This window comes from Vulpes vulpes, chromosome 14, assembly GCF_048418805.1.
Source record: "Vulpes vulpes isolate BD-2025 chromosome 14, VulVul3, whole genome shotgun sequence".
Taxonomy (NCBI): domain Eukaryota; kingdom Metazoa; phylum Chordata; class Mammalia; order Carnivora; family Canidae; genus Vulpes; species Vulpes vulpes.
In genome coordinates, this window is record NC_132793.1 from 101,678,711 (window position 1) to 101,702,203 (window position 23,493).

Consider the following 23,493-nt stretch of genomic DNA (forward strand, 5'->3'; position numbering starts at 1 on the left):
ACACCTTTATGTTAAATTGTGGGACACCCATGTAATAGAATACAGTTGGCCACCAGAAATTCTTTTTTTTTTAATTTTTATTTATTTATGATAGTCACAGAGAGAGAGAGAGAGAGAGAGAGAGAGAGAGAGAGGCAGAGACATAGGCAGAGGGAGAAGCAGGCTCCATGCACCGGGAGCCCGACGTGGGATTCTATCCCGGGTCTCCAGGATCGCACCCTGGGCCAAAGGCAGGCGCCAAACCGCTGCGCCACCCAGGGATCCCCACCAGAAATTCTTTTAAAGACCATTTAAACATATGGGAAAATGTTTACGATGTGAAAAAATAAGATACAAAACTATATGTGTAGTAAATATGATGCTGATTTTGTTAAAAATATTTATGTCCTGGTAAAAACTATTGAAAGAAAAGAGCCAGGGCACCTGGGGTGGTTCAGTCGGTTAAGCATCCATCTTTGGCTCAAGTCATGATCCCTGGGGGCTGAGATGCAGTCCCAAGTGGGGTTCTCTGCTCAGGGTGGAGTCTGCTCCTCCTTCTCCCTCTGCCCCTCTCCCCTGCTCGTGCTCTCTCTCTCAAATTAATAAATAAAATCTTTTTTTTTTAAAGATAGAGACACACAGAGAGACAGAGAGACAGAGACACAGGCAGAGGGAGAAGCAGGCAGAGGGAGAAGCAGGCTCCACACAAGGAGCCCAACGTGGGACTCAATCCCAGGTCTCCAGGATCATGACCTGGGCTGAAGGCGGCGCTAAACTGCTGAGCCACCCGGGCAGCCCAATAAGTAAAATCTTTTAACAATATATTTTACCTATTTATTTAAGAGAGAGAGCACAAGTTGCGGGGGAGAAGGAAGCAGACTCCCGTTGAGGAGGGAGCTGGATGTAGGACTCAATCCCAGGACCCCAGGATCATGACCCCAGCTGGCCGACATTTAACCAAATGACCAAGGCACCCCAAATGGATAAAATCTTCAAAAGAGAGAGAGAGACAAAAAAAGAGAGAGAGAGAGAGAGGGAGGGAGAGAGAGACAGGGCAGCCCAGGTGGCTCAGCAGTTTAGTGCCACCTTCAGCCAGGGCCTCCCTGCATGGAGCCTGCTTCTCCCTCTGCCTGTGTCTCTGCCTCTCTCTGTTTCTCTCATGAATAAATAAATAAAATCTTTAAAAAGAGAGAGAGAGAGAGACAGAGAGAGAAAGAAAAGAGCTAAAATGTGAACAGGGATATTACCTCTTTTCTGTGGATTTGGCAACTGTTGGGCCTGATTAAAGTTTCATGTGCCAAATGCAAAACAAATCATGAAAAGCAAAATGTTCTAGAAAAATGAGACTAGCCCCTGACAGTAAGAGCCCCAAAGGGTTTTTGTAAAAATTAAATAACCTACGCAGAGAGTGTAATGCAGTGTCTGGCACACAGCACCTGCTCAATAAATGCTAGCTACTATCAACAGTATTTTCAGATTAATATTACTACAAACGTTTTCCATTTGTTGGAATTTGACTCATACATATTTTACCAATTTTTTTTTAAAGAATATTATAAAAACTGAAAGGAAAGCCATAAAAATTGAACTAGGAGCCAGACTTGATTTTTAAGTTCTGGTTTTCTCACGTACTTACTGTGCAAACTCTGGGCCTCATTCTACGCTCTCATGTTGGCATCAGGGCTAGAAAAATCACTGGCCTGGAGCTGGCCTTCCCCACCTTGACTGCCCTGCAACCCACCTTTCTCCCTTTGGCTACCAGACTGTTCTCTAATTCAGTGAGAACTCAAATACCCTCAGTTATAAACAAGATGATGCAATTTTGTTAAAATGTAGTAATCAGAAATATAAAAAGTATGATTAGTTTTTAGGGATAGAATTCAAAAGGACTAGGTAGGTTGCGTGGAGGCTCTGAAGGGTTATCCCTACGCAGAGAGAAGCCCTCTGCCCCTCTCTGTGTAGCTGCCTGACAATCAGGTCACACAACAAACAGGTGCCTGAGCTCTTAGGCAGGCTAGAACATGCTGCAGAACAGTTGGTTCTCCCCTAACCCGAAGACACAGCCCTTGCTTTCGGAGAGGAAGATAATGCCACTTCCTCCTCTCTGCCTTCACTGTACAGATGCTGTGCCTTGCCTAGAGATAGGAGGGCTGTATCCTAGCCACCCCTGCCTGATGACCCACCCCTCGCTGAAGATTATCAGAAGGCAGCCTGAAAAGCTTGCTTTGGCTTACTTATCTGATAAGTCTGTGTTCTCTGTAAAAGTGCCCACTGGGTTGGAGGAAAAGAATGTGCTTTGAGATCCTTCATTAGGATAGAAAATTGGTCTTTCACCGATATTAAAATGGTACAATGGTTACCAAACAAATGTTGTAGTGAAGATCAAGTAAAATAATAGATGTGAAAGTATCTGGTAAACTCCAAAGTGATCTATAAACACGAGAGAAAGAGAAGAGGACTATGTGTAAATAAATCATTATAAGCAACTTCACTTGAATTACAATTCATGCTTCTGTACCACGTTTATGGACTGGGAGGCTCATTATTATTGAGATTTATTATTGAAATGTCAATTCTCCCCAACCTGGTCTACGATTCCACACAACCCCATCTAAAATCCCAGCAGGTTTTCTTCATAGAAGTCAACAAGCTGATTCTACAATTGTATGGATAAGTAAAGGAACTAAAATAAGCCACACAACTTTTAAAAAGAACAAAGTTGGAGAATTCTCACTACCTGAGTCCAAGCCTTCCTGTAAAGATATAGCAATCAAGACAGTTTAGTATTAGTAGGTTCTCACTTTTATGTGGAATCTTAAAGGGGTGGGTGGTAGATGAAATGGGTAATGGGGGTTAAAAGGCACAAATTTCTAGTTGTAAAATAAGCCATGAGCTAATGTACAGTATGGTGACTATAGTTAATAAACTGTATTGCCTATTTGAAGGCTGCTAAGAGAGTAAATCTTAAAATTTCTCATTACAAGAAAAAAAATTTTTGTAACTGTTTGGTGACAGAAGTTAACTAGTCTTATTGTGGTGATCATTTTGTAATACATACAAATATCGAGTCATTACATTCCACGCCTAAAACTAATATAATGTTATATGTCAATTATATCTCAACTTCTTAAAAAAGTGTGGTATTAGGGGCACCTAGCTGGCTCAGTCAGAAAAGTATGCAACTCCTAATCTTGGGGTTATTGGTTCAAGCCCCAGGTTGGGTGTACACATTGCTCAAAAATAAAATCTTTAAAAAATAAATAAATAGGCAGATCAATAGATAAAAAGTATGGTATTAGTAAAATGAGGGGCATGGAGATCAATGGAAGATGAAGTCCAGAAACAGACCCACACAAACATGGTCAACTGACTTTCAACAAAAGTGCCAAGGATGGGGGATCCCTGGGTGGTTCAGCAGTTTAGCGCCTGCCTTCAGCCCAGGGCATGATCCTGGAGTCCTGGGATCGAGTCCCACATTGGGCTCCTTGCATGGAGCCTGCTTCTCCCTCTCCTTCTGCCTGTGTCTCTGCCTCTGTGTCTCTCATGAATAAATTAAAAAAAAAAAAAAGGTGCCAAGGTAATTCAATAGGAAAGAAAAGTCTTCTCACAAATGGTGCTGGTGCTGGCGCAACTCAACCTCCATATGCAAAGAATGTGGTCCTCAACTCATACTTTGTACTACATTGAAAAAAAATTAACTTGAAATTATCTAAGCATATAACCTAAAATTATAAAACTTCCAGAACACCACGTAGGAAAAACATCTCTGTGATCTTGAGTTAAGCATATAATTCTTAGATAAGACACAAAAGGTACAAATCATAAAACAGCAAAATTGATCAACTGGGCTTCATTGAAATTAAGAACTTTTGCTCTTTAAGACTTGGTTGAGAAAATGAGCGGCACCTGGAAGGCTCAGTTACCTTGGGTGCCTGACTCTTGATTTGGGTAAGGTCATGAGATCGAGCCCCATCATGGGCTCCATGCTGGAGCCTGCCTAAGATTCTCCCTCTGCCCCCTACCCCTGTGCCACTCATGCATACACTCTCTCCTCGGGAGGGAGGGAGGGAAGGCGGGGGGAGGAAGGGAGGGAGGGAGGGAGGGAGGAAGGAAGGAAGGAAGGAAGGAAGGAAGGAAGGAAGGAAGGAAGGTTCCTCCAAAAAATATGAGGAACTCTTATAACTTTCAATAATAAGAAAATGAACAACTCATTTAAAAATTGGGCAAAAGATCTGAACAGACACCTCACCAAAGAAGATGTCAGGGTGGCAAATAAGCACACAAAAAGATGTTCAACACAACCAGTTATCAGGAAAATACAATTTAAACCATAATAAAAGACCACTACACATGCACTAGAATAACAAAAATATTTTAAACTGAAATATCACCACCTCACACCCATTAGTGGGATGTTGACTAAAGAAGCCTCATGTACTACTGGGTGGGAACACAAACCCGTGCAGACACAGTGGAAAACAGAATGGCTATTACTCAAAATATTTAAAATAGAATTACCATATGATCCAGCAATACACCCAGAAGAACTAAAAGCAGGGTCTCTGAGATATTTTCACACCCATGTTTACAGCGGCATTATTCACAACAGCCAGGAGGTGGGAGCAACCCAAGTATCCACAATGGGTAAAAGGACAAACAAAATGTGATACATACATACAACAGAAAACTACTTGCCTTAAATAAAAAGGAAATCTTGTCACATGCTATAAAATATGGGTGAGCCTTGAGGACATCATGCCAGGTGAAATAAGCCAGTCATGAGAAGACAAGTAGTGTGTAATTCCACTTATATGAAGTGCCTGGAGTAGTCAAATTCACAGAAGTAGAAAGTAGCACTGTGCTTATGGGGGCGGGGGTGGGGGCAGGGGGAATCAGGAGTTGTAGTCTAATAGGTACTGGGTTCCGGTTTTGTAAGATGAGAAAGTTCTGGAGACTGGTGGCACAACAATGTGAATATACTTAACACCACTGAACTATATACTTAAAAATGATTAAGATGGTAAATTTTATGTTGCGTTTTATGCCACAGTTAAAAAACAACAACCCTGAAATACTGGAGTATGAAGTGCTGGAGAGCAGTGCAGAATCACCTGAACTCTCCCACACAGCTGGTGGGAATGTGAAACAGTACAGAAACATTATAAAACAGTTTGGCAGTTTCTTAATAAAGTTAAAGATACACTTGCCATATGATCCGGCACTACTAGGTATTTACATAAAAACTCTATGTGAGAGTATCTTTATTCACAATTACCAAAGCGTGGAAACCATTCAAATGCCCATCAAGTGATGCATGGATAAAGAAATTACAGTACCCCCATACAATGGAATACTACTCAGCAATAAAAATAAATAAATAAAAATAAACTACAGATAAATGTAATGCAGTGAGTTGAATCCTGTTCCCCTGAAGATACCCTTGAGCCTTAAGGCCCCATACCTGTGAATGTGATCTGATTTAGAAACAGAATCTTTACAAATGTAATCAACTTAAGACAAGATCGTATTGGATTAGAGTGGGCCCTCGATCCAATGACTGGTGGCTTTAAAGGACAAGGGTGAGGGAGCCTTGGACAGAGACACAAGGAAGACAGTTATATGGAATGAAAGAAGAGGCTGAAGTGAGGGAGCTACAAACCAAAGGGCATCAAGGGCTGGCAACAACCAGCAGAAGCTAGGAAGAGGCAAGGAAGGATTCTTCCCTAGAGCCATCAGATAGCATGCTTCTACTGCCACCTTGATCACAGACTTCTAGCCTCAGAACTACAAGAGAATGAATTTCTGCTGTTTTAAGCCACCCCGTTTATGGTACTTTGTTAGGGCAGCTCTAGGAAACTAACATGCTCAATGACAGGGATGCATCTCGAATGCAATATACTAAGTGAAAGGAGAACTCAAAAGATTACACACTTTTAATTCCCTTTATAGGACACACTGGAATGGGCAAAACTGCAGATCAGTGGTTTCCAGAAGGCAGATTGGTGGAGGCAGATTACAAAGGAACATAAAGGAACTTCTGGGGGATGATGAAACTGTTCTATATATTGACTATGGTGGTGGTTATACAACACAGAACTGTAATGCCTAAGAAAGGTCAACAGAAGGGTGCCTGGGTGGCTCAGTCAGTTAAGCATCCAACTCTTGATTTCGGCTCAGGTCCGGGTCTCGGGGTCCTGGGATCGCATCCCTCGTGGGGCTCCTTGCTCAGTGGAGAGTCTGCTTCTCCCTCTCCCTCTGCTCCTCTCCCTGCTCCCACACTCATTTGCACTCGTGCTCTCTCTCTCTCTCTCAATAAATAAATAGGTAAATCTTTAAAAAGAAAGGTCAATTGCATTGTAGGTAAATTATACCTCAAAAAAAGTTTACCAAAAAAAAAAAATCTGTGTTTAGAATTCCCTTGTTCTCCTCAGTTTGTCAAGAATCCCAAGAAGAGGGCTTGCACTGAGATAATGTGATCATCAAAATAATAATAATAATTCTAGATTATAACCCATTGAATAAAATAAGAAGCTACAAACCAGCTATACAGAAATAAATAAAAGGACATATGAAAGTTTAATAAGGACCAGGATAAGGTATCTCCTCACAAAACATTTGTTAACTACAAAGGGGAAGAGTACCACCACCGCAATTAATAAAAGTGAACACCATCAGTCATAGGACAAAAGACAATCACCCACTTAAAGGGCTACTTAGATAACAGCATCACTTCCGTGCTATTCCTGCCAAAGACACCAATCTGAATCGAATCATGAAGAAGCATCAGACAAACCCCAACTGAGGGAGATTCTGCAAAATACCTGGCTGGTGCTCTTCAAAAGTGGCTAAGGTTATAAAAGTCAAAAATAATTTCTTTAACATCAAAAATAAAAGACTGAAAAACTGTTTTGGACTGAAGGAGACTCAGGACAATAAATACATGCAATTCTAAACTGGATCCATCTGCTGCAGAGGACAGCAAGCAGTGGAACTCGAGGTAAAACCACATGTGAATGGAGTCTGTGGATCAGATGGTCATAACTTTCCGCTGTTAATTTTCTGATTTTGATGGCTCTGTTTGGGTTATGAGAGACAACGTCCTTGCTTGTAGAAAAATACACAGTAAAATATTTGGGGTTGAGAGAGAATCAGGTTAGCAATGTATTTTCTCAAGGGGGAAAAAAACAGTTATTTGTACTGAACTTTCAACTTTTCTCTAAGTTTGTGATTGATTCAAAGCAATAAGAAGAATGAGGGGGGAGGAGAGGCAGAAGAATTATTCAAAGAAAGAATCATGGGAAGGCCAAGGGTTGTTAGTTCATCCCATCCCCCACTGCAACAGGACAGGGGCAGGATATTAAGTTCTACCTATATTCCTCTAAAGTTGACTATAAAGTATCACAGAATCGGGATCTCAAACACTGCAAACCTTGACAGTGTTCTGTTTTCAGAAGCATGTGATCCAGCATAAAGCAGATACCTACTTTATCTGGATACTGAATGATCCAATAGGCCAATGTAGAAGATTGTCTGGTCTAGAGGTAGACCTCCGATCCAGACATATAGTGTGTGTGTGTGTGTGTGTGTGTGTGTGTGTGTGTGTGTGTATAGTACAGCAAGATACCAATGTCAATATATGAAAGACAAGATTCAGTGTAACAGGGTACAAATATGTTCACGTTGTGCTTTTTCTAATAACCATTATATTTAACAACCCTTGCTAGCACTCTCAGATGGAAGTCTCTATTTCAAATAATACTTTTGCCTTATGGGACCATCATCAAACAAGTGAACCCAGCTTTTACAGCAAAGAAAGAAGTATTTTTAAAATGTACAGGCCTTCAAATAAATCAACTCACCCCTTATCTTAAAGTTTATATCCCAACTTCAAAACCAAATCTTAAATTGTTTTAATTGGATGACAGGCCCCTAATTTTTCAGACTAGGATATCTAATTTGGATCTTAACAGTATTCTATACCACTGTCTGAAATATTGATTCCATGTTGTTCAGAACAAGGTTCTCCATTGATCTGAATGACTGAGGCACCCTATGACGCTGCAATAATCTACATGCAAAAGAGACCACTTATCTGGGCCCTCGATCTGCACTGTCCAACATGGTAGAAACCAACCACAGAAAGGTCATGCAATATGGCCAGTCTCAACCAAGATGTGCAGAAGTATACCAGATTTCAAAGATTTAGTATAGATTTAAAAAAAGAATGTGAACTATCTCATTTATGTTTGTTAAACCAAGTATATGGTGAAATGGTAACATTTCAGATCTACTGGGTTAAATAATTATTTAAGTTATTTAAATAATAGTAAAATTAATTGTGCCTGTTTCTTTTTCTTTAATGTGGCTACTAGAGAAGACTGGATTACATACATGGCTCACAGTATATTTCTCCTGGACAGTGCTGCCTTAGCATGAGGAAAATACAAATACAAATACACCATGAGATAATCCTATGTCAGGCTGCAGAAACTAGGAAAAGAATGATGGGCTTCCCAGAAGAATACTGAACTGTATCTATGCCCAGTTTATCCTTGAAGATCCAATCCTCCTAAAGACAATGGCTGCCTATCTTTTTACACTCGATTCAGCCTGGAGAAAGGAAGTATCTGAAAGTACCTGGAACTCTGACGCACTGCTCCGTAGTTGGCTCACATTTGGTAAGGACCCTCCATGGTACTGTGTGAGGCGCAATTGCTGAAGCTTCTGAAATTGGACCTGGAAACAAAGAGATTTCAAGGTGGTTGAGAGATAACAGCGAAGATCTGAGAGAAGCACTGAAGTAGGGGTATTTTGCAAAATGGTTCAAGAGTGAAAGTCTTAGTTTCAATTTCTTTTCTACCTTTAGGTAGAACCTTTAGGTTAGGTAGAAACCTTTAGGTTTCCTTTTGATTAATCCATTTTTGGAAAGGATTTACCCATGTTCCAAATGTTCCATGAGCCATGATAGTAAGGTCTCTGAGTATATGTAGGTGTGCAGGCATAATCTCTATCAGCAGTAAAAGAATCTCTTGAAAATTAAGCCATCCTCTATGACTCTAACACAGTAACTGTTTCCTCTTCCATGTACTCTTGTCCAAACTCCACTTACGTGTGTGTGTAATACCTGCCTGGCAGTAATCATAACTCAGGTACAATCTTGCATGCTTACACTTAACTCTTTTCTATGACAGTAATCATTTTTTAATGGCTAAACATTTCTTCTTCTGAATTATTTCCTAAGAACACATTACAAAGAGTGATAACTAAGTCTCTGGGAAAGGGCTTTTATTTTTTTTTTTTTGGGAAAGGGCTTTTAGATGGCTCTCAATACATAACACCAAAATGCTTTCCCAGCAGGTATAAAGAGTATATGTGAGAAAACAGTGTCACAAGAAAACTCACTAACCTTGAATATCATCCTTAACTGTGGCAAAGAAGGAGGTCAACCCAACAGGTATCAAATGGCATCCCACTGCTTTCATATGCCTTTTTTTTTTTTTTTTTTTTAGATTTTATTTATCCATTCATGAGAGACACAGAGAGAGAGAGAGAGAGAGGCAGAGACCCAGGCAGAGGGAGAAGTAGGCTCCCTGGAAGGAACCCGATGCGGAACTTGATCCCAGATCCAGGGATCACGCCCTGAGCTGAAGGCAGACGCTCAATCACTGAGCTACCCAGGTGTCCATACGCCTTTCTTCTCCAAGTTCCTCCTTGCTTCATTTTTCAAAAGGCAGTAAACTGGTTACAGTTCTTGCAGACCCCAAAGGGGTCCAATCTGGTCTTTAAGGCTCTGTTTCTAAAATAATAAAATAGCCCTGTGGTTATATAACCCTTGGCACTTATAATTCACGTGGGGAATAAAGCGGCAATGGGAACCCTGAAGGCCTTTCATTATTAGTCCCTTTGTCTAATAAAAATAAAAGCTACTGTATAGATGAACCAGATGCTATCCTTGGATGCTTTGCCCATTTCATCCCTAACCCTCTCCACAACCACCAAGGGAGACCATGTCAACCTGCTTTTACAGACCTGGAGACCCAGACTTAAGGAAGTTCAACATTTGCCCAAGGTCACACAGCTAAAGGAGGCCAAGCTGTGGCTACCTCAAAACCCACATTCTTGGACACCTGGGTGGTTCGGCTGGTTAAGCATCCGGCTCTTGATTTTGGCTCAGGTTATGATCTTAGGGTTGTGAGACTGGCTCCACACTGGGCATGGAACCTGCTTAAGATTCTCTTTCTCCCTCTCCCTCTGCCCCTCCCCTCCCACACCTCTCTCTCTCTCTTTAAAAAAAAAAAAGGCAAAAAACAAAACAAAAAACACCACATTCTTATATCTGCCATAGTCCTTTCCTTTGTTCCATTTCTCTCTCAATGATCATACTATTTACAAGCTCAGAGAAAAATGAAGTTTGGTTGATCAAAAGCATTGCTGAGCCTTTGAAGCTCTGATTTTGTTCAGTTTTTATATTTACTTTGAAAAATTTCAAATATATAGAGAGGTGAATATAATGAAACCCCATCTAATAGTTTCTAGCTTCCACGATGATCTTATGATCAGTCTTTTTTTTTTTAAAGATTTATTTATTTATTCATGATAGACAGAGAGAGAGAGAGAGAGAGAGAGAGAGGCAGAGACACAGGAGGAGGAAGAAGCAGGCTCCATGCCGGGAGCTGGACGTGGGATTCGATCTCGGGACTCCAGGGATCGCAACGTGGGCCAAAGGCAGGCGCTAAACCGCTGAGCCACCCAGGGATCCCCCTTACGATCGGTCTTGATTCATCTTTATTCCAATGACCTATAGCAGCCCATCGAAAGAAATCCATATATTGTATCATTCCATATTTCAATATGCATTTCCAAAAGATAAGAACCTATATCTGGTTGGAAGTTTTAGAGGCATACAAAACTTAGACTCACATGATACTGACCTACTCAAAATATTGAGTAGGTATCATTGAGTCAAATAGAACCCTCTAAATGTGGCCCCTGTCCCGGCCAATCTGTGGCCTCTGCCTTAGTGGCCTTAACTTCCTCATACCCATCGTTATTTGATTTCTTAAACACACTGCATTGGGAGGCAGCTATAATCTATTCATCAAAACCCAGATCCAAGAGTCAAATATGAGAAGAAGGACACAGTTAGCCTTTCTATCTATCAGCTGGATTATAAGAATGAGGTCTCAGCTTTTGATCTTGGCATTCTCAAAGCACTTACCAGAAGCATTTGACTCTCTATCCTTGAAATTCTCTAGACAAAATTCTCAACCCCCTTGATCTCAAGACTGATTCCTTCTTCCATCAATCCATCCTTTTATTCACTTATACAAAAAAACATTTGACTGTGTGTTCAGCACTGTACCAGGCACTCTTACTAGGATGAATATACGCCAAAGTTCTTGCCTTCAGAGAGTTCTCATAAAGGCTTCAACTTTTACCCAAAAGCCTTGACACTTCAACCAAGCTAAGTTCTAAATCTAGCTAGAGACCTGCTTTCACCTGAGCCTGAGGCCCTCCCACACCTGCTCTCCCTCCCAACCTGACTATTCTCAAGTCTTCAGAGACTGTTGTGCTATAGGGAAAAGAGTACTGGATTCACAACTGGAAGATCTGACTCTGTAACCTGAGGCTCCCACGTGGTTGGGTAAGTTATTCTGCTGTCTACTCCACAAAAACAACGTAAGAAGGATTAAAAGAGAAAACAGACATGACAGTGGGATATAACATGGAAAGCTCTGGATTAACTTCTCAAAGTATCATCTTCATTGTTGATATTCTCAACTACCTTCTAAACCCTTAAATCACTTTCATATTTTCCTCTTTTGAAATCTAGAATCAATGAGCTAGAAAGAACCTTAGACATTGTCTTCAAAACCAGCATGCTTACTGATGATGAAAATGTGCACTGAAGAATGAGTAGCCTAAGGCAGAGGCCACCGATTGGCCGGGACAGGGGCCACATTTAGAGGGTTCTATTTGACTCACATGATACCTACTCAATATTTTGAGTGGGTCAGTATCATGTGAGTCTAATCTACTTAAAGTTTAATCAAACTTTATGAAATGAAGTTTAACCCACTTAAACTTTCATTTCAAACTGGAAGACTGTATAAAAATCTGGATTTCCAACTCCTCTTGACTGAAAGATCAAACAACACTGAATGTATGTACTTGCATGGCAACAATGCATGGAGTTGAGAAGCAGCTGCCTCCTTGCACAGGGCTTAAGTTATAATTTGCCCAAGACCTCACTGCACCCTATTATTCCTCCACTATGCACGAGCATCAGCAACCATTTATCTCATTCCTGGCTTTTCCACTCCTCTTCCCTACATGCCTCACCTTTTAACTTAGGTTAGCAACCTTTAGCCTGTAGTCACACATTTTAGTGGATTAATGTCCTTCAACATCTATATGAAATGAGATCCAAGCCTCACTAACTCATTTTTTAAAAAAGTCTCATAACAGCCAATCACAAACCAAAATCCCAGCAGGTCTTTTTGTAGAAACTGACAACAGAATCCTAAAATTTATGGATCAGTGAAAGACAAACCTACAGCCAAAGCAATCTGACCTACAGTGAAAGCAATCTTTAAAAAGAGCAAAGCTGGAAGACTATTACCTTGTTTCCAGATTTACCATAAAGCTACAGTAATTCTGGCAGCATGCTACTGTCAGAGAGAGAGAGAGAGAGAGATACAGATCAATAGAACAAAAAAGAGAGTCCAAAAATAGACCCATACAATATCTGGCCAATTGATTTTTGACAAAAGTATCATAGCAATTCAATGGGGAAAGTGTTTTCAATAGATGCTGCTGGTATAAGTAGATCTCCTTGGGGGGACAAGGCAATAAAAGCAGTTGAGTACACAGACATTCAGTGGCACAGCCATATTCAAACCCCAGCTCTGCCACTAATCAGCCATGTGACCGTACCTTGCAAGTCTCAGTTTGCTCATCTGCAAAATGAAGAATATTCTAGATACATGTTCCCTTCGGCCATTGTGAAAATCATATGAGATAATGAACGCAAAGGAGTCCGCATAGCACATAGCAAAAAGACAGCACTCAATATTTAACCCAGATCCAATATGTCTAATCTTTTTTCCTCTCTTGGAGGCCGCACTGCCACAGAACATATCTAATATTTGTTTGTTTTAATATAAAAATGATTCTCCCCAAATATTCCAGCTAAATTAACACTCCAGGAGATTGATGTGCTGTGTTTACCCTGTGGTTTCTCCAAACTACAAGTTGTCTTTCAATGTCGAACTTCTGGATCAAGTTCCCTATCCTGTCTCTCTTTCCTTCCATTCAGTCCTGGATGCCTCACAACCTCCATTCCAACCAGCTCACTGTGAACACAGTGGCTCTCACCAACATTACCAATGGCCTCCACTTGACTAGAACAAAGGACACGTCCTTATCATGTCAAACTGAGTCAGCAGCATTGGGCTCAGCTGGTTGCTGGCCCCCCATTCTACCTCCTCTTTATATGGTAGAGCTCCCTGGGCTTCTCTTGGCCCTTTCCACATTTCACTTTACAGCAGAGCTTACAAACTCAAATGTCTGCAGGGGCCAAGTGCAGAAGAGAAGTAAGCGAAGCTGCTGGAATCATAAGGAACTGTAGCAAACTGAACACATCTATGCACTTTCCAATGGGGGAAGCCATCATGGGGCTCCAGTCAACTGCTATCATGCAGAAATGTAGGATGAGGGCTGTTAGATGATTTCATTTTTCAAAAGAATCCAGAATCCAGACTGCAATGTAAAATCCCAATATTCACTGTTTGGTCCTAATTTTTTTTTTTAAACATATTCAGGCACACACATACCCCCACATCCCCGCAAGGACCAAATTAGAATTTAGGTCACCAATTTGCAAGATGCGTTCTAGAAATTCTTAGGCAGCTGAAATCTACTACCACAACTACACACTGAAGGTTCCCACATTTATATCACTAGCCTAGACTTCCCTCCTTATTTGGAGATCCTTCAATGGCTCCAGGGCCATATAAACAACTGCCTGCAGGACTATCTCTACTTAAATGCCTCACAGGCACCTAAAACCAGCAACTCCTGACACTGAGGCCTCTGTTCCCACCTTGCTTCAGCCAGTGCTCCAGTTCTTACTGGAGGATACCCTGAAATGGCTCAAGTCTTAAAGCTGGGGATCATTCATTCGCCAAGTCTGGTCATTCCTAGCTCCCTATTGATCTGTTTGCCCCTCTGCTTCCCTCTTGTTCCCATCCTAGTGTCAAGGCCATCATCACATCTCCTGGACTACTATCTCAACCTCCAAATAGTTTCTCTGCCACCTTCCCCTCAGTTCTATCCACCACTCTGGAGCTAAAGGTATCCTTTTAAAATGCAAATCTCCCCTGCTCCCACCCCTTCATGATTCTCCATTGTCCTCAGGATCAAGTCCCAAATCCTGTCTCTACAATCAGATCCCTGTGAATGCCTCAACTCAAATCACCCTCTTTGTCCCCCTGCTGAGCCTCATACCATGGAATAGTTTGCCACCCCCATACTAATCGTTCAGGCCACTAGAAGAGTTGAGGACTCCCTACCATCCATTCCCAGAGTTATATCTGTTTCCCCTTTTGTAATATTCATCAAAACGTGTCCTTACTTGTCAAAGGACTATTTTCTCCATTAAATCCTAAAATTCATGAGGAGACTGTATTTTGCTTGCTCACTATTGAAATCTCCAGTGTCCATCCTAACCTCTGGCACACACTAGGGACTCAATAAGTATCTGATAAACAAATAAATGAGACCGTTGAAGCAAGACATCATGTCTTCACCTCTCCCTGCCATTAACCACAGAGGGTATTCCAGTAATGACAAATTAATGAATGAACAACAGAACAGCATCTTTCCAGGCATATCTGCCTCTACTTTTTATCCCAGGTACCACCACTAAAGTAATCCCCCTAGCATTCTCTTCTCAAATATTCCCACTGTTTCCTAATAAGGCTGAACCCCTAAAGCTACAGTGAAATATTCCCCATAATCTAGTCTATCCCACCTACTAGGTAAATAGGATTTAATCCTAACTCCAAAGGATTGGCTCTGATTATGTAGAGAATGCCTTGGAACCCAACCCGGGCTCAGAGAGGAAAGAGTATCTAGATTGATTATTGATGTCTGTCATGGGCTGATAATGGAGAGTCAGTGTATCTGTCATCTAGTACCAATAACGAAGTGGTTGGGGGCTGCCTGGGTGGCTAAGTGGTTGAGCACTTGAACTCAACTCAGTTCAGCTCAGGTCATGATCTCAGGGGTGAGACTGACTCCACACTGAGCATGGAGCCTGCTTAGGATTCTCTCTCTGCTCCTCCCCTACTCTCATAAATACATACATACATACAATAATGAGCTAGATGGATTCTTCTCCATCTGGGATCTTTGGACCCTTGGAGGTTTATGGACATATGCCTGGAAATTTAAGAGTTCTCCATGAGAAGTGTTCAGTTTTGTAAATTTCATTATAAAAGTAATCCTTAAAATTTTTAAATAAGCAAATACAACATGGCAAATTCAATGTTCTCTTCTGCCCTTGTGTTTATAGACATGTTGGACCTGGGGTGCCTGGCTGGCTCAGTTAGAAGGGCATGTGACTCTTGATCTTGGGGTTGTGAGTTTGAGCCTCAGGTTGGCATAGAGATTACTTTAAAAAATTTTTTAATATATTAAAAAATATAAACACAGTGGACCAAAGTAGTATTACTTTACCTGTAATTGGTAGCAGAAAAAGAACACAGGAGGAACTAACATGTAAATGATGCTCTGTTCCAGGTGAGGGGCAAAGTGACATCATAATTCTATCGTAATTAGAATAGAGAAAAGTAGTGGCTGAATTGAGTTACCCCATGGGGCATACCAGATCAGCCTTGCTAACTCAAGAAAACCTGAGCTATAGGGGCTAGCATCATATCCATACTGAGAGTTTCAATCGAGTTCAGCAAAATAGCTTATGTCATATAAAATTAACATGATTTTGAATTTATTGCATTTTTAACATTGAGTGAATTTATTTTGTGCATCTCTTTTATTTTTTTTTATTTTGTGCATGTCTTTTAGTTATGGTACTTGTACCACAGCCACTATCAAAGGACTTTATGTACAAGTGTATGTCTGAACATATTTAAGTAACATAACTAATTTAAATAAACACAGAGGATCTGTGAAAAAATTTTGCCTTATAAAAAGTCTATACATTACTCATGGCTTTATCTATCAGGGATGCTTTAAAGAGGGTTCTTGAGGACACCTGGGTGGCTCAATGGTTCAGCATCTGCCCTTTGGCTCAAAGCATGATCCCGGGGTCCTGGGATCGAGTCACACATCCAGCTCCCTGCACAGAGCCGGCTTCTCCCTCTGCTGATGTCTCTGCCTCTCTCTCCCCCCCACCCCGTGTGTCTCATGAATAAATATTTTTTAAATAAAATAAAAAATAGGGGATCCCTGGGTGGCTCAGCTGTTGAGCACCTGCCTTCGGCCCAGGGCATCATCCTGGAGTCCCAGGATCAAGTCCTACATCGGGCTCCCTGCATGGAGCCTGCTTCTCCCTCTGCCTGTGTCTCTGCCTCCCTCTCTATCTCTCTCTGTCTCTCATTAATAAATAAATAAAATCTTTAAAAAAAATAAATAAAGAGGGTTCATGAATTGGGTGGAGATTGGATCAACTCTAGGTATATATACAGAGTGCCTGTATTTGTATACACATTTTAGCTAAACAACACATAACAACACACATCCCAGTGTTAAGCCTCAGCTTTCACCCAACCATTCCCAATGTGCTCTCAGCTAGCTCATCATGCTCATCCCTGAATCTAACCAAGGTCACACATGTATGTATATGCCTGTGGACACCAAGTAGATAATAAATGAGTAAAGCTATTCAGGATGTTAAAAAATAATTTTATTGAAATCCTTAGACTTGGGGTTCCTGGGCAGCTTAGTTCATGAAGCATCTGCCTTGGGCTCAGGTCATGATCTCTAGATCCTGGTATCCAGGACTTATATCAGGCCTCTCTGCTCAGTGAGGAGTCTGCTTCTCCCTCTCTCTCTCTCTCTCTCTCTCTCAAATAAATAAATAAAATATTAAAAAAAAAAAAAAACCTCTCGGCCTTCTTTATCTCTCTATATTTTTCTTACCATAAAAATATGAGAAAAAAAGAATAAATATTTCATTTCCCTTTTACTTCACTTAAAGAAAACATCAAAAACATGATAAATGGCAAATGACACCCAGCTGTGGTGCGGGAGCTCATGACAGGGTGTGGTGTGGTCAACTAGAGAGAATCCACACTCCAGGGGAGGGGGCGACCATCATCCAGCTCCAGCCAAAAGCTGTCGTATGGGAATTCAGGAAGACTGCTACCAGGTCTCCCAATTTTTAATATATATGTATAGGTATAGGTATAGGTATAGGTATAGGTATAGGTATAGGTATATGTATATAAAGATAGGAAAAGAAGAAAAGGAGGCGGGAGACTGGGGAAGGGGGCCCGGAGGAAGTGAGGAAGAGAGGAAGGGAGGAAGGGAAAATAAAATAAAAAAATAAAATAAAATAAAATAAAATAAAATAAAATAAAATAAAATAAAAGTAGGTTTTATGAATATGAAAATCTCCCAATTAAAAAGTTCTGGCAACAAGACTCAAGAAGAAGTTTTCCCAAACACCGTGCTTGGCCAAAAAAGTAACGTGCTTGCCGCCGAGCGCGCGGGCCCCGCAGCGTGCAAGTCCGCTCGCAGCTCCCCGGGGAGGCTGCCCCGGCCCAGCATCTGCGTGTCCTCCCCCGGGTTCTCGACGGTCCTTCAAGGTCAGCGCGCGGGAGCCTCAAGGCCTGGCCCGCTCGCGCTGACCCTCCTCCCCGCAGCCCTGCGCGGACACTCCTCTTGGCTCTCCATCCTCCACTGCCTCCCTCAGCAGTTTCCCAACCTCCGGGTGTTTGTCCCGGCTCGCGCCTTACTCACTGCTCCTGGACCCTCCTCCGTCGCCAGCGACGCCGTGCACCTTGCCAGGTCTCGGTAAATCCCCGGGCTGAGCCGGGCCAGCGCAGCGAGGGGCACCTCCGCGGGGACACAGAGGAAGGCCTCGCTCGGCGCGCAACCCCTGCCCGCACCGCGCCCCCGCCCGGCCCCGGCGCACGGCGCACCCGGCTCTGCCCGGGCCCCGCCGTCCACAGGCGGCCGGCGGAGGATGTGCGGAGCCACGAGAAGCCGCGCCGCCCGCCCGCGAGCTGTTTGTGATTTCCTCCCGGGGCTCGGCTCGCCCTCCCCCTCCGGCCGCCCTCGCGCCGCCGCCCGCCGCGCGCGGCCGGCCCCGGCCCTCGGGCCCCGCGCCCCAGCCGCCCCCGCGGGCTCCGCCGGGGGCCGGGGGCCGGGGGCCGGGGCCGGCGGGAGGGGACGCGCCCAGGCCGCGGCCGCGGCGGCCCCGCTCGCGGCCCCCGCCCCGCCCCGCCCGGCTCCGCTTCCCCGCGCGCCCCGGGCCTGGCCCCGCCGCCGCCGCCGCCGCCGCCGCCCGCGCGCCCCGTCCCCGCCCGGGCCCCCGCGCTCACCCGCGACAGGGTGAGGTCGGTCATGAGCTGCTCGAAGGCCCGCGTCTCCTCGGCCTGCCGCTGCGTGTGCAGCGCGATCTTCTCGCTGAACTTCCGCGGGTTGGCGCTGCCCGAGCCCGGCGAGGCGGCCATGGCGCGGGCCCGGCCCGGCGGGAGGGGGACACGGCGGGCGCGGGGCCTGCGCGTCGGCCCGCGCGTCGCTCCGCAGCCGCCCGAGCCGCCGCCCGAAGGCCAGTCCTCCGGCGCGACCCGGCAGACCAGCCGCCGCGGCCCCCAGCCAGCGAGCGGCCGCGAGCGCGCCGAGGTCCGCCCCCGCGCGGCCGGCCCCGCCCTCGGCCCGGCCCGCCCGCCCGCCGCCCGCCGCCCGCCGCCCGGCCCCGGCCCCGGCCCCGGCCCCGGCCCGGCCCCGGCCCCGGCCCGGCTGCAGCCGCCGCTCCCAGCCGGGCCCAGGCCGGCGAGCCCCGCGGGCAGAGCGCGCCGCCTCCGACGTGGGGGAGCCGCCGTGTGCCCGCCGGGCCCCAGCGGGGGGGACCCTGGCGCGCGGTTCGGGTCGCGGCTGCAGAACCGGCTCTGGCCCCGCGGCCCCCCCCCCCCCGCGGCCCGGTCCGCCGCGGCGCCCCCGAAGCCCGAGCCCGCCCCCCCGCGCCTCCCGCCCTCCCGCCCTCCCGCGCTGCGGGGCCTACGGCCGCTGGCGGGCCTGCTCCCGGGCCGCGGCGCCCTCGGCGGGTCCGCTCGCGGTCTCGGGGTTTAGACCCCCCGGCGATGAGCGCAGCCTGCAGCCGCCACCCCGCCCCGGGGCCAGCTCTCCGCTCTTCAGCCCGGGCCTCCCCGGGGGCCTCCGCGGACCCCGGCTGCGGCCGGGCGCCCCCCTGCCGCCCCCCGCCTCTGCAGCCCAGAAGCTGCTCCCCCGCGACCGCGCGGGGCCGGGAGGCCGCCGGGACCCTGCAGCGCGTGGGCCTGTGTTGTGTAAACTAGGACACGCCGCAGACACGCGGACCGGCGCGGTAGTTATACTGACGCCCCACGCCCCCCACGCGAGATTAAACCTAAAACATTTTGCTCCTTTTACTTGGTATTTATTAAAGAAATGCAAAATCAGACCTAACTAAAGCCCCACCCCAGCCTCATTACTTCTCCTTCCTCCCCAGTCACTGCGCTCGAGTTGGTGCCTATCATCCCTACTCCTGTTTTTATAGTGTTATTACATATGACGTGTGGGTCTGCCGGCTGCATAGAATGCCGATTTCTGTCTTTCGGTTTTACAAAACTGACATCCTGCTAAATAATCTTTTGCAACTTTTCTCATTTCCTATTATGTTTTTGAGATTCGTTTGCGTTCATGATTCTTTTAACTACCGTGTTACAGTATTTCGCCGTGTTTTGTGTGTCTCGTAGCATACAGCTGGATCTTTTAGAAATTTTAATCTGATGCTATATCTCTAGTAGCTAGGGTTTAGCTTCTCTTATTATGATTGGATTAATTCTAATTATAATTGAACTTTTCTGTTGTGGTATCTACGGTACTTTAAATCTTATTTCCTACCTTCCTGTTATATTGTCCGGGTTCAGTTTCAGAGAAGAGAATTCATTCTAGATGAAGTCCAAAAGGATTTATCATAGGGTATAAAAATGGCTTGAGGGGCACTTGGGTGGCTCAGTGGTCCAGCATCCGCCTTTGGGTCAGGTGGTGATCCTGGGGCCCTGCATTGGTCTCTCCTCTTTGAGCCTGTTTCTCCCTCTGCCTATGTCTCTGCCTTTCTCTGTGTGTCTCTCATGATTAAATAAATAAAATCTTCAAACTCTTTAAAATAAAAACATAAAATAAAATAAAATAAAATAAAATAAAATAAAATAAAATAAAATAAAATAAAATAATAGCTTGAGGATTTCTCTTGAGGGCGAAAGAAACAGATTCTAGGTTGAACATTCAGGAGTGACTTTGAGAGGCATGCTGTAGAACCAGGCCACCTAAAGAGCCACTGCCCCTTCTGAAATCTGGAAGCCACTTATTAAATTAGAAAGCTGTCACTACACTTGCCAGCTCCTGAAACCGTGTAGCTTGTGTCATGATAAGCCACCACGGAGAAATCAGACACTTCCACAGCAGTCCTCGCCCACAGAAACAGCACACGCCCAGGCTCTGCTTCACTTCCACCTTACAAGTAAAATAAGAGAAAATTTGACTGGAAGAACCAAAATAGCATTCAGAATCCTATCTTCTTACACACAGGAAGGCCCAGAAGGACCCAGGAATGGGTAATGAGCTAACCCCATCATAATCGTCCAGCAACTCCCCAACGCACTTAGCTGCCACATCTGCATTTCATGGTATTGAATGGCTGGTTTTTACTTTCACATTTCCCTGATCTGATCTGGAAGATATCCATCCCATTTCCATTCTTATTATGGCTAACCTGATCATTTTCAATTTTTTAATCAAATAAGTACTGTTGTGACTACAACAGTTTTACAAGGCCTATAATTTTTAAAAGAAGTAATTCCCATTTCCCACTATAAATAAGCTTGTCCTGCTGTCTTCTGATTTTGTTTTTCAGTTTTAAATTTTGACTATTCATTTTCTATTATGGAAGGGGATGCTCTGGCCGTTTTGTATTCTCAACAAAAGTATGATGTTCCCTGCTCCCACTCTTTCAATGTCGTTATATGATAATTTTTGGTATGTCGGTAGTGTTTGTAATAGCGTACTATAGTTCCATTTTTGTACAGTTGTGGGGCAGGGGGGAGGGGGGAGTTAATTACTGCCTCTGGTTTTTGTATGCTTAGATTTCTCTCACCCCATTACAAATCCTTTCCCAAACTCTCCAGTAGAACAGTGGAAGACATGACTGAGCCTGTGAATGGTCAGTCTGGGGGAACCTTCTCTCCTAGAGCACTTTCACTTCTTGTTCCGCCCTGGACTGGTCACTCTGTGGGCCTGCTGCCCTGACCTGGTGCTGGCACTGCTCCCACCATCATCCTGAGGGACCCCTTCATCCCTGGTCCTCTGACCTGCTTCCCACACCCCAGATTGTACTCCTGCTTCATGTACTCCATTTTAGTGGAGAACATTCTCCAATAGTTTCCTGAGGGGGGGAAAAAGAGTACATAAAGCAAAATCCTCACAACTGTGTGTGTCTGCGTCTATTTATTTTACCCTCATATTTGATTGATAGTGTGGCTAAGAATAGCCTTCTTCATTGGAAATCCTGTTCACTTAGATCTGAGAATGCATTGCTTCACTGTTTTCTCACTTCTAGCATTGCTATTGAGAAGGCCATTCACACTGTTTCCTTTGTGGGTGACCTGGTTTTTGAGGGCCCTTATTGTTTATTTGTGTTTTTCCACCCCCATTCTCTGAAGGCTTAATGTGCTGATGTTTTATGATGTTTGCCTTGGTGTGGGGCTTTTGTTGTTGGCCAGTGTGCTGGGCAGTGATGTGTGTGTAGAAACTGGACACTTGTATCCTTCAGTTCTGAAAAATCGTCTTTTTTTAAGATTTATTTTAGAGAGAGAGAGAGAGCACAAGCAGGGAGGGGGGGACAGAGGAAGAGTGGGAGAATCCTCAAGCAGACTCCATACTGAGCAGAGAGCCCATTGTGGGGCTCCATCCCAGGACCCTGAGATCACCACCTGAGCTGAAATCCAAAGTCAACTGCTTAACCACCCAGGCACCACAAAAATCTCTTATTTTTTTGATAATTTTCTTCTCATTTACTTTGCTCTCTCTTTCTGGAAAATCTATTAGTCAGTTAATACATCTTCTAAGGTACTCTTCTAATTTTCTTCTATTTTCTCTTCTATTTTCTTTTTCTTTTGTTGCTGTTTCCTGATACATTTTCTGAACTTTTTCCTCTGGCCCTGCTATTGAACTTTTATTTCTGCTATATTTTTAACTTCTAAGAGCTTTGTCCTAGTTTCTGAATATTTCTTTTTTTTTTAAAGATTTTATATCTATTTGAGAGGAGAAAGAATAAATGGGCGTTATGGGAGGAGTGAGAGAAGTAGACTCCCTGCTGAGCAGGGAGCCCCACGTGGACTCCATCCCAGGACCCTGAAAGGAGAGGATCATGAGCTGAAACAAAGGCAGACTCTTAACCAACTGAGCCACCCAGAAGCCCCTGAGTATTTCTTTTTTAATAGCATCCTCTACTCATTTCTTTTTTTTTTTTTTCCCTCTACTCATTTCATAGATGAGCTATAAATTACAGGTTATTTCTGCTGTTACATATTCTTCTACTCCTTACATTGTCTGCCTCTGTTTTGTCTGAGTTCATTTTTTAGTTCATTTTGACTTCCATTTAGGGGCTTTCCCCAAATCTCTGATGATCCTTGACTCTAAATTCATAATTAAGGCAGAGATGCTAAATATGTATAGATTCCTTATTTCTGGAGATAAAAATGTTTTTAAATATGTATATGTAAATACTCTATAGCAGAGATTGCTAGTTGTCTCCTGATACTCATTCTCACCTCCTTCCTTTATTTAAAAGAAATCCCAAACTTCAACATCATTGCCCAACTAGAGCCAGCTAAAGCCTACATTTCCCACTCTCCCTTGCAAATAGGTCTGGTCATGTGATTATGTTCCACCCAATAGGGTGTGAACAGAAGTATTACAGGCAACTTTCTCAGGCAGTTGCATGAAAAGGGGGAGTGGCCTTGATTCTCTCATCTTGCTGGCTGGAATATGGATGTGGTGACTAGATCACTAGCAGCTCTCTTAGACCACTAGATAAAAACTAATGTGTTGAGAAGAGAATGACAGAAAACTGGTAGCAAAGGGACCTAGGATCCCAGCACTTTGGAACTACAATACTAACTCTGGACTGCTTTTAGACCATTATGTGACTGAGAAAGAAGCATTTTGTTTAAAACCCTGTTATTAAAAAAAAAACAAAAACAAAAACAAAAACTGTTATTTTGGCCTTTGTTACAGGAATCA

The 23,493-nt window shown here is 44.1% G+C and overlaps 1 protein-coding gene across 2 annotated transcripts in view; it reads right to left on the minus strand.

Moving 5' to 3' along the window:
- Positions 1-18,850, minus strand: part of CRTC3 (CREB regulated transcription coactivator 3) — a 98,534-nt gene extending 79,684 nt beyond the window's left edge. Inside the window, exons 1-2 of one of the 2 annotated variants that reach the window (XM_072737342.1) lie at positions 18,552-18,850; positions 8,617-8,715 (exon numbers count right to left, since the gene is read on the minus strand). In XM_072737342.1, the coding sequence (XP_072593443.1) occupies positions 8,617-8,715; positions 18,552-18,683 (231 nt within the window). In that variant the 5' untranslated portion in view covers positions 18,684-18,850. The remainder of the gene's footprint in view (positions 1-8,616; positions 8,716-18,551) is intronic. The other variant, XM_072737341.1, reaches the window with a different exon arrangement.
- Positions 18,851-23,493: the final 4,643 nt, after the last annotated feature.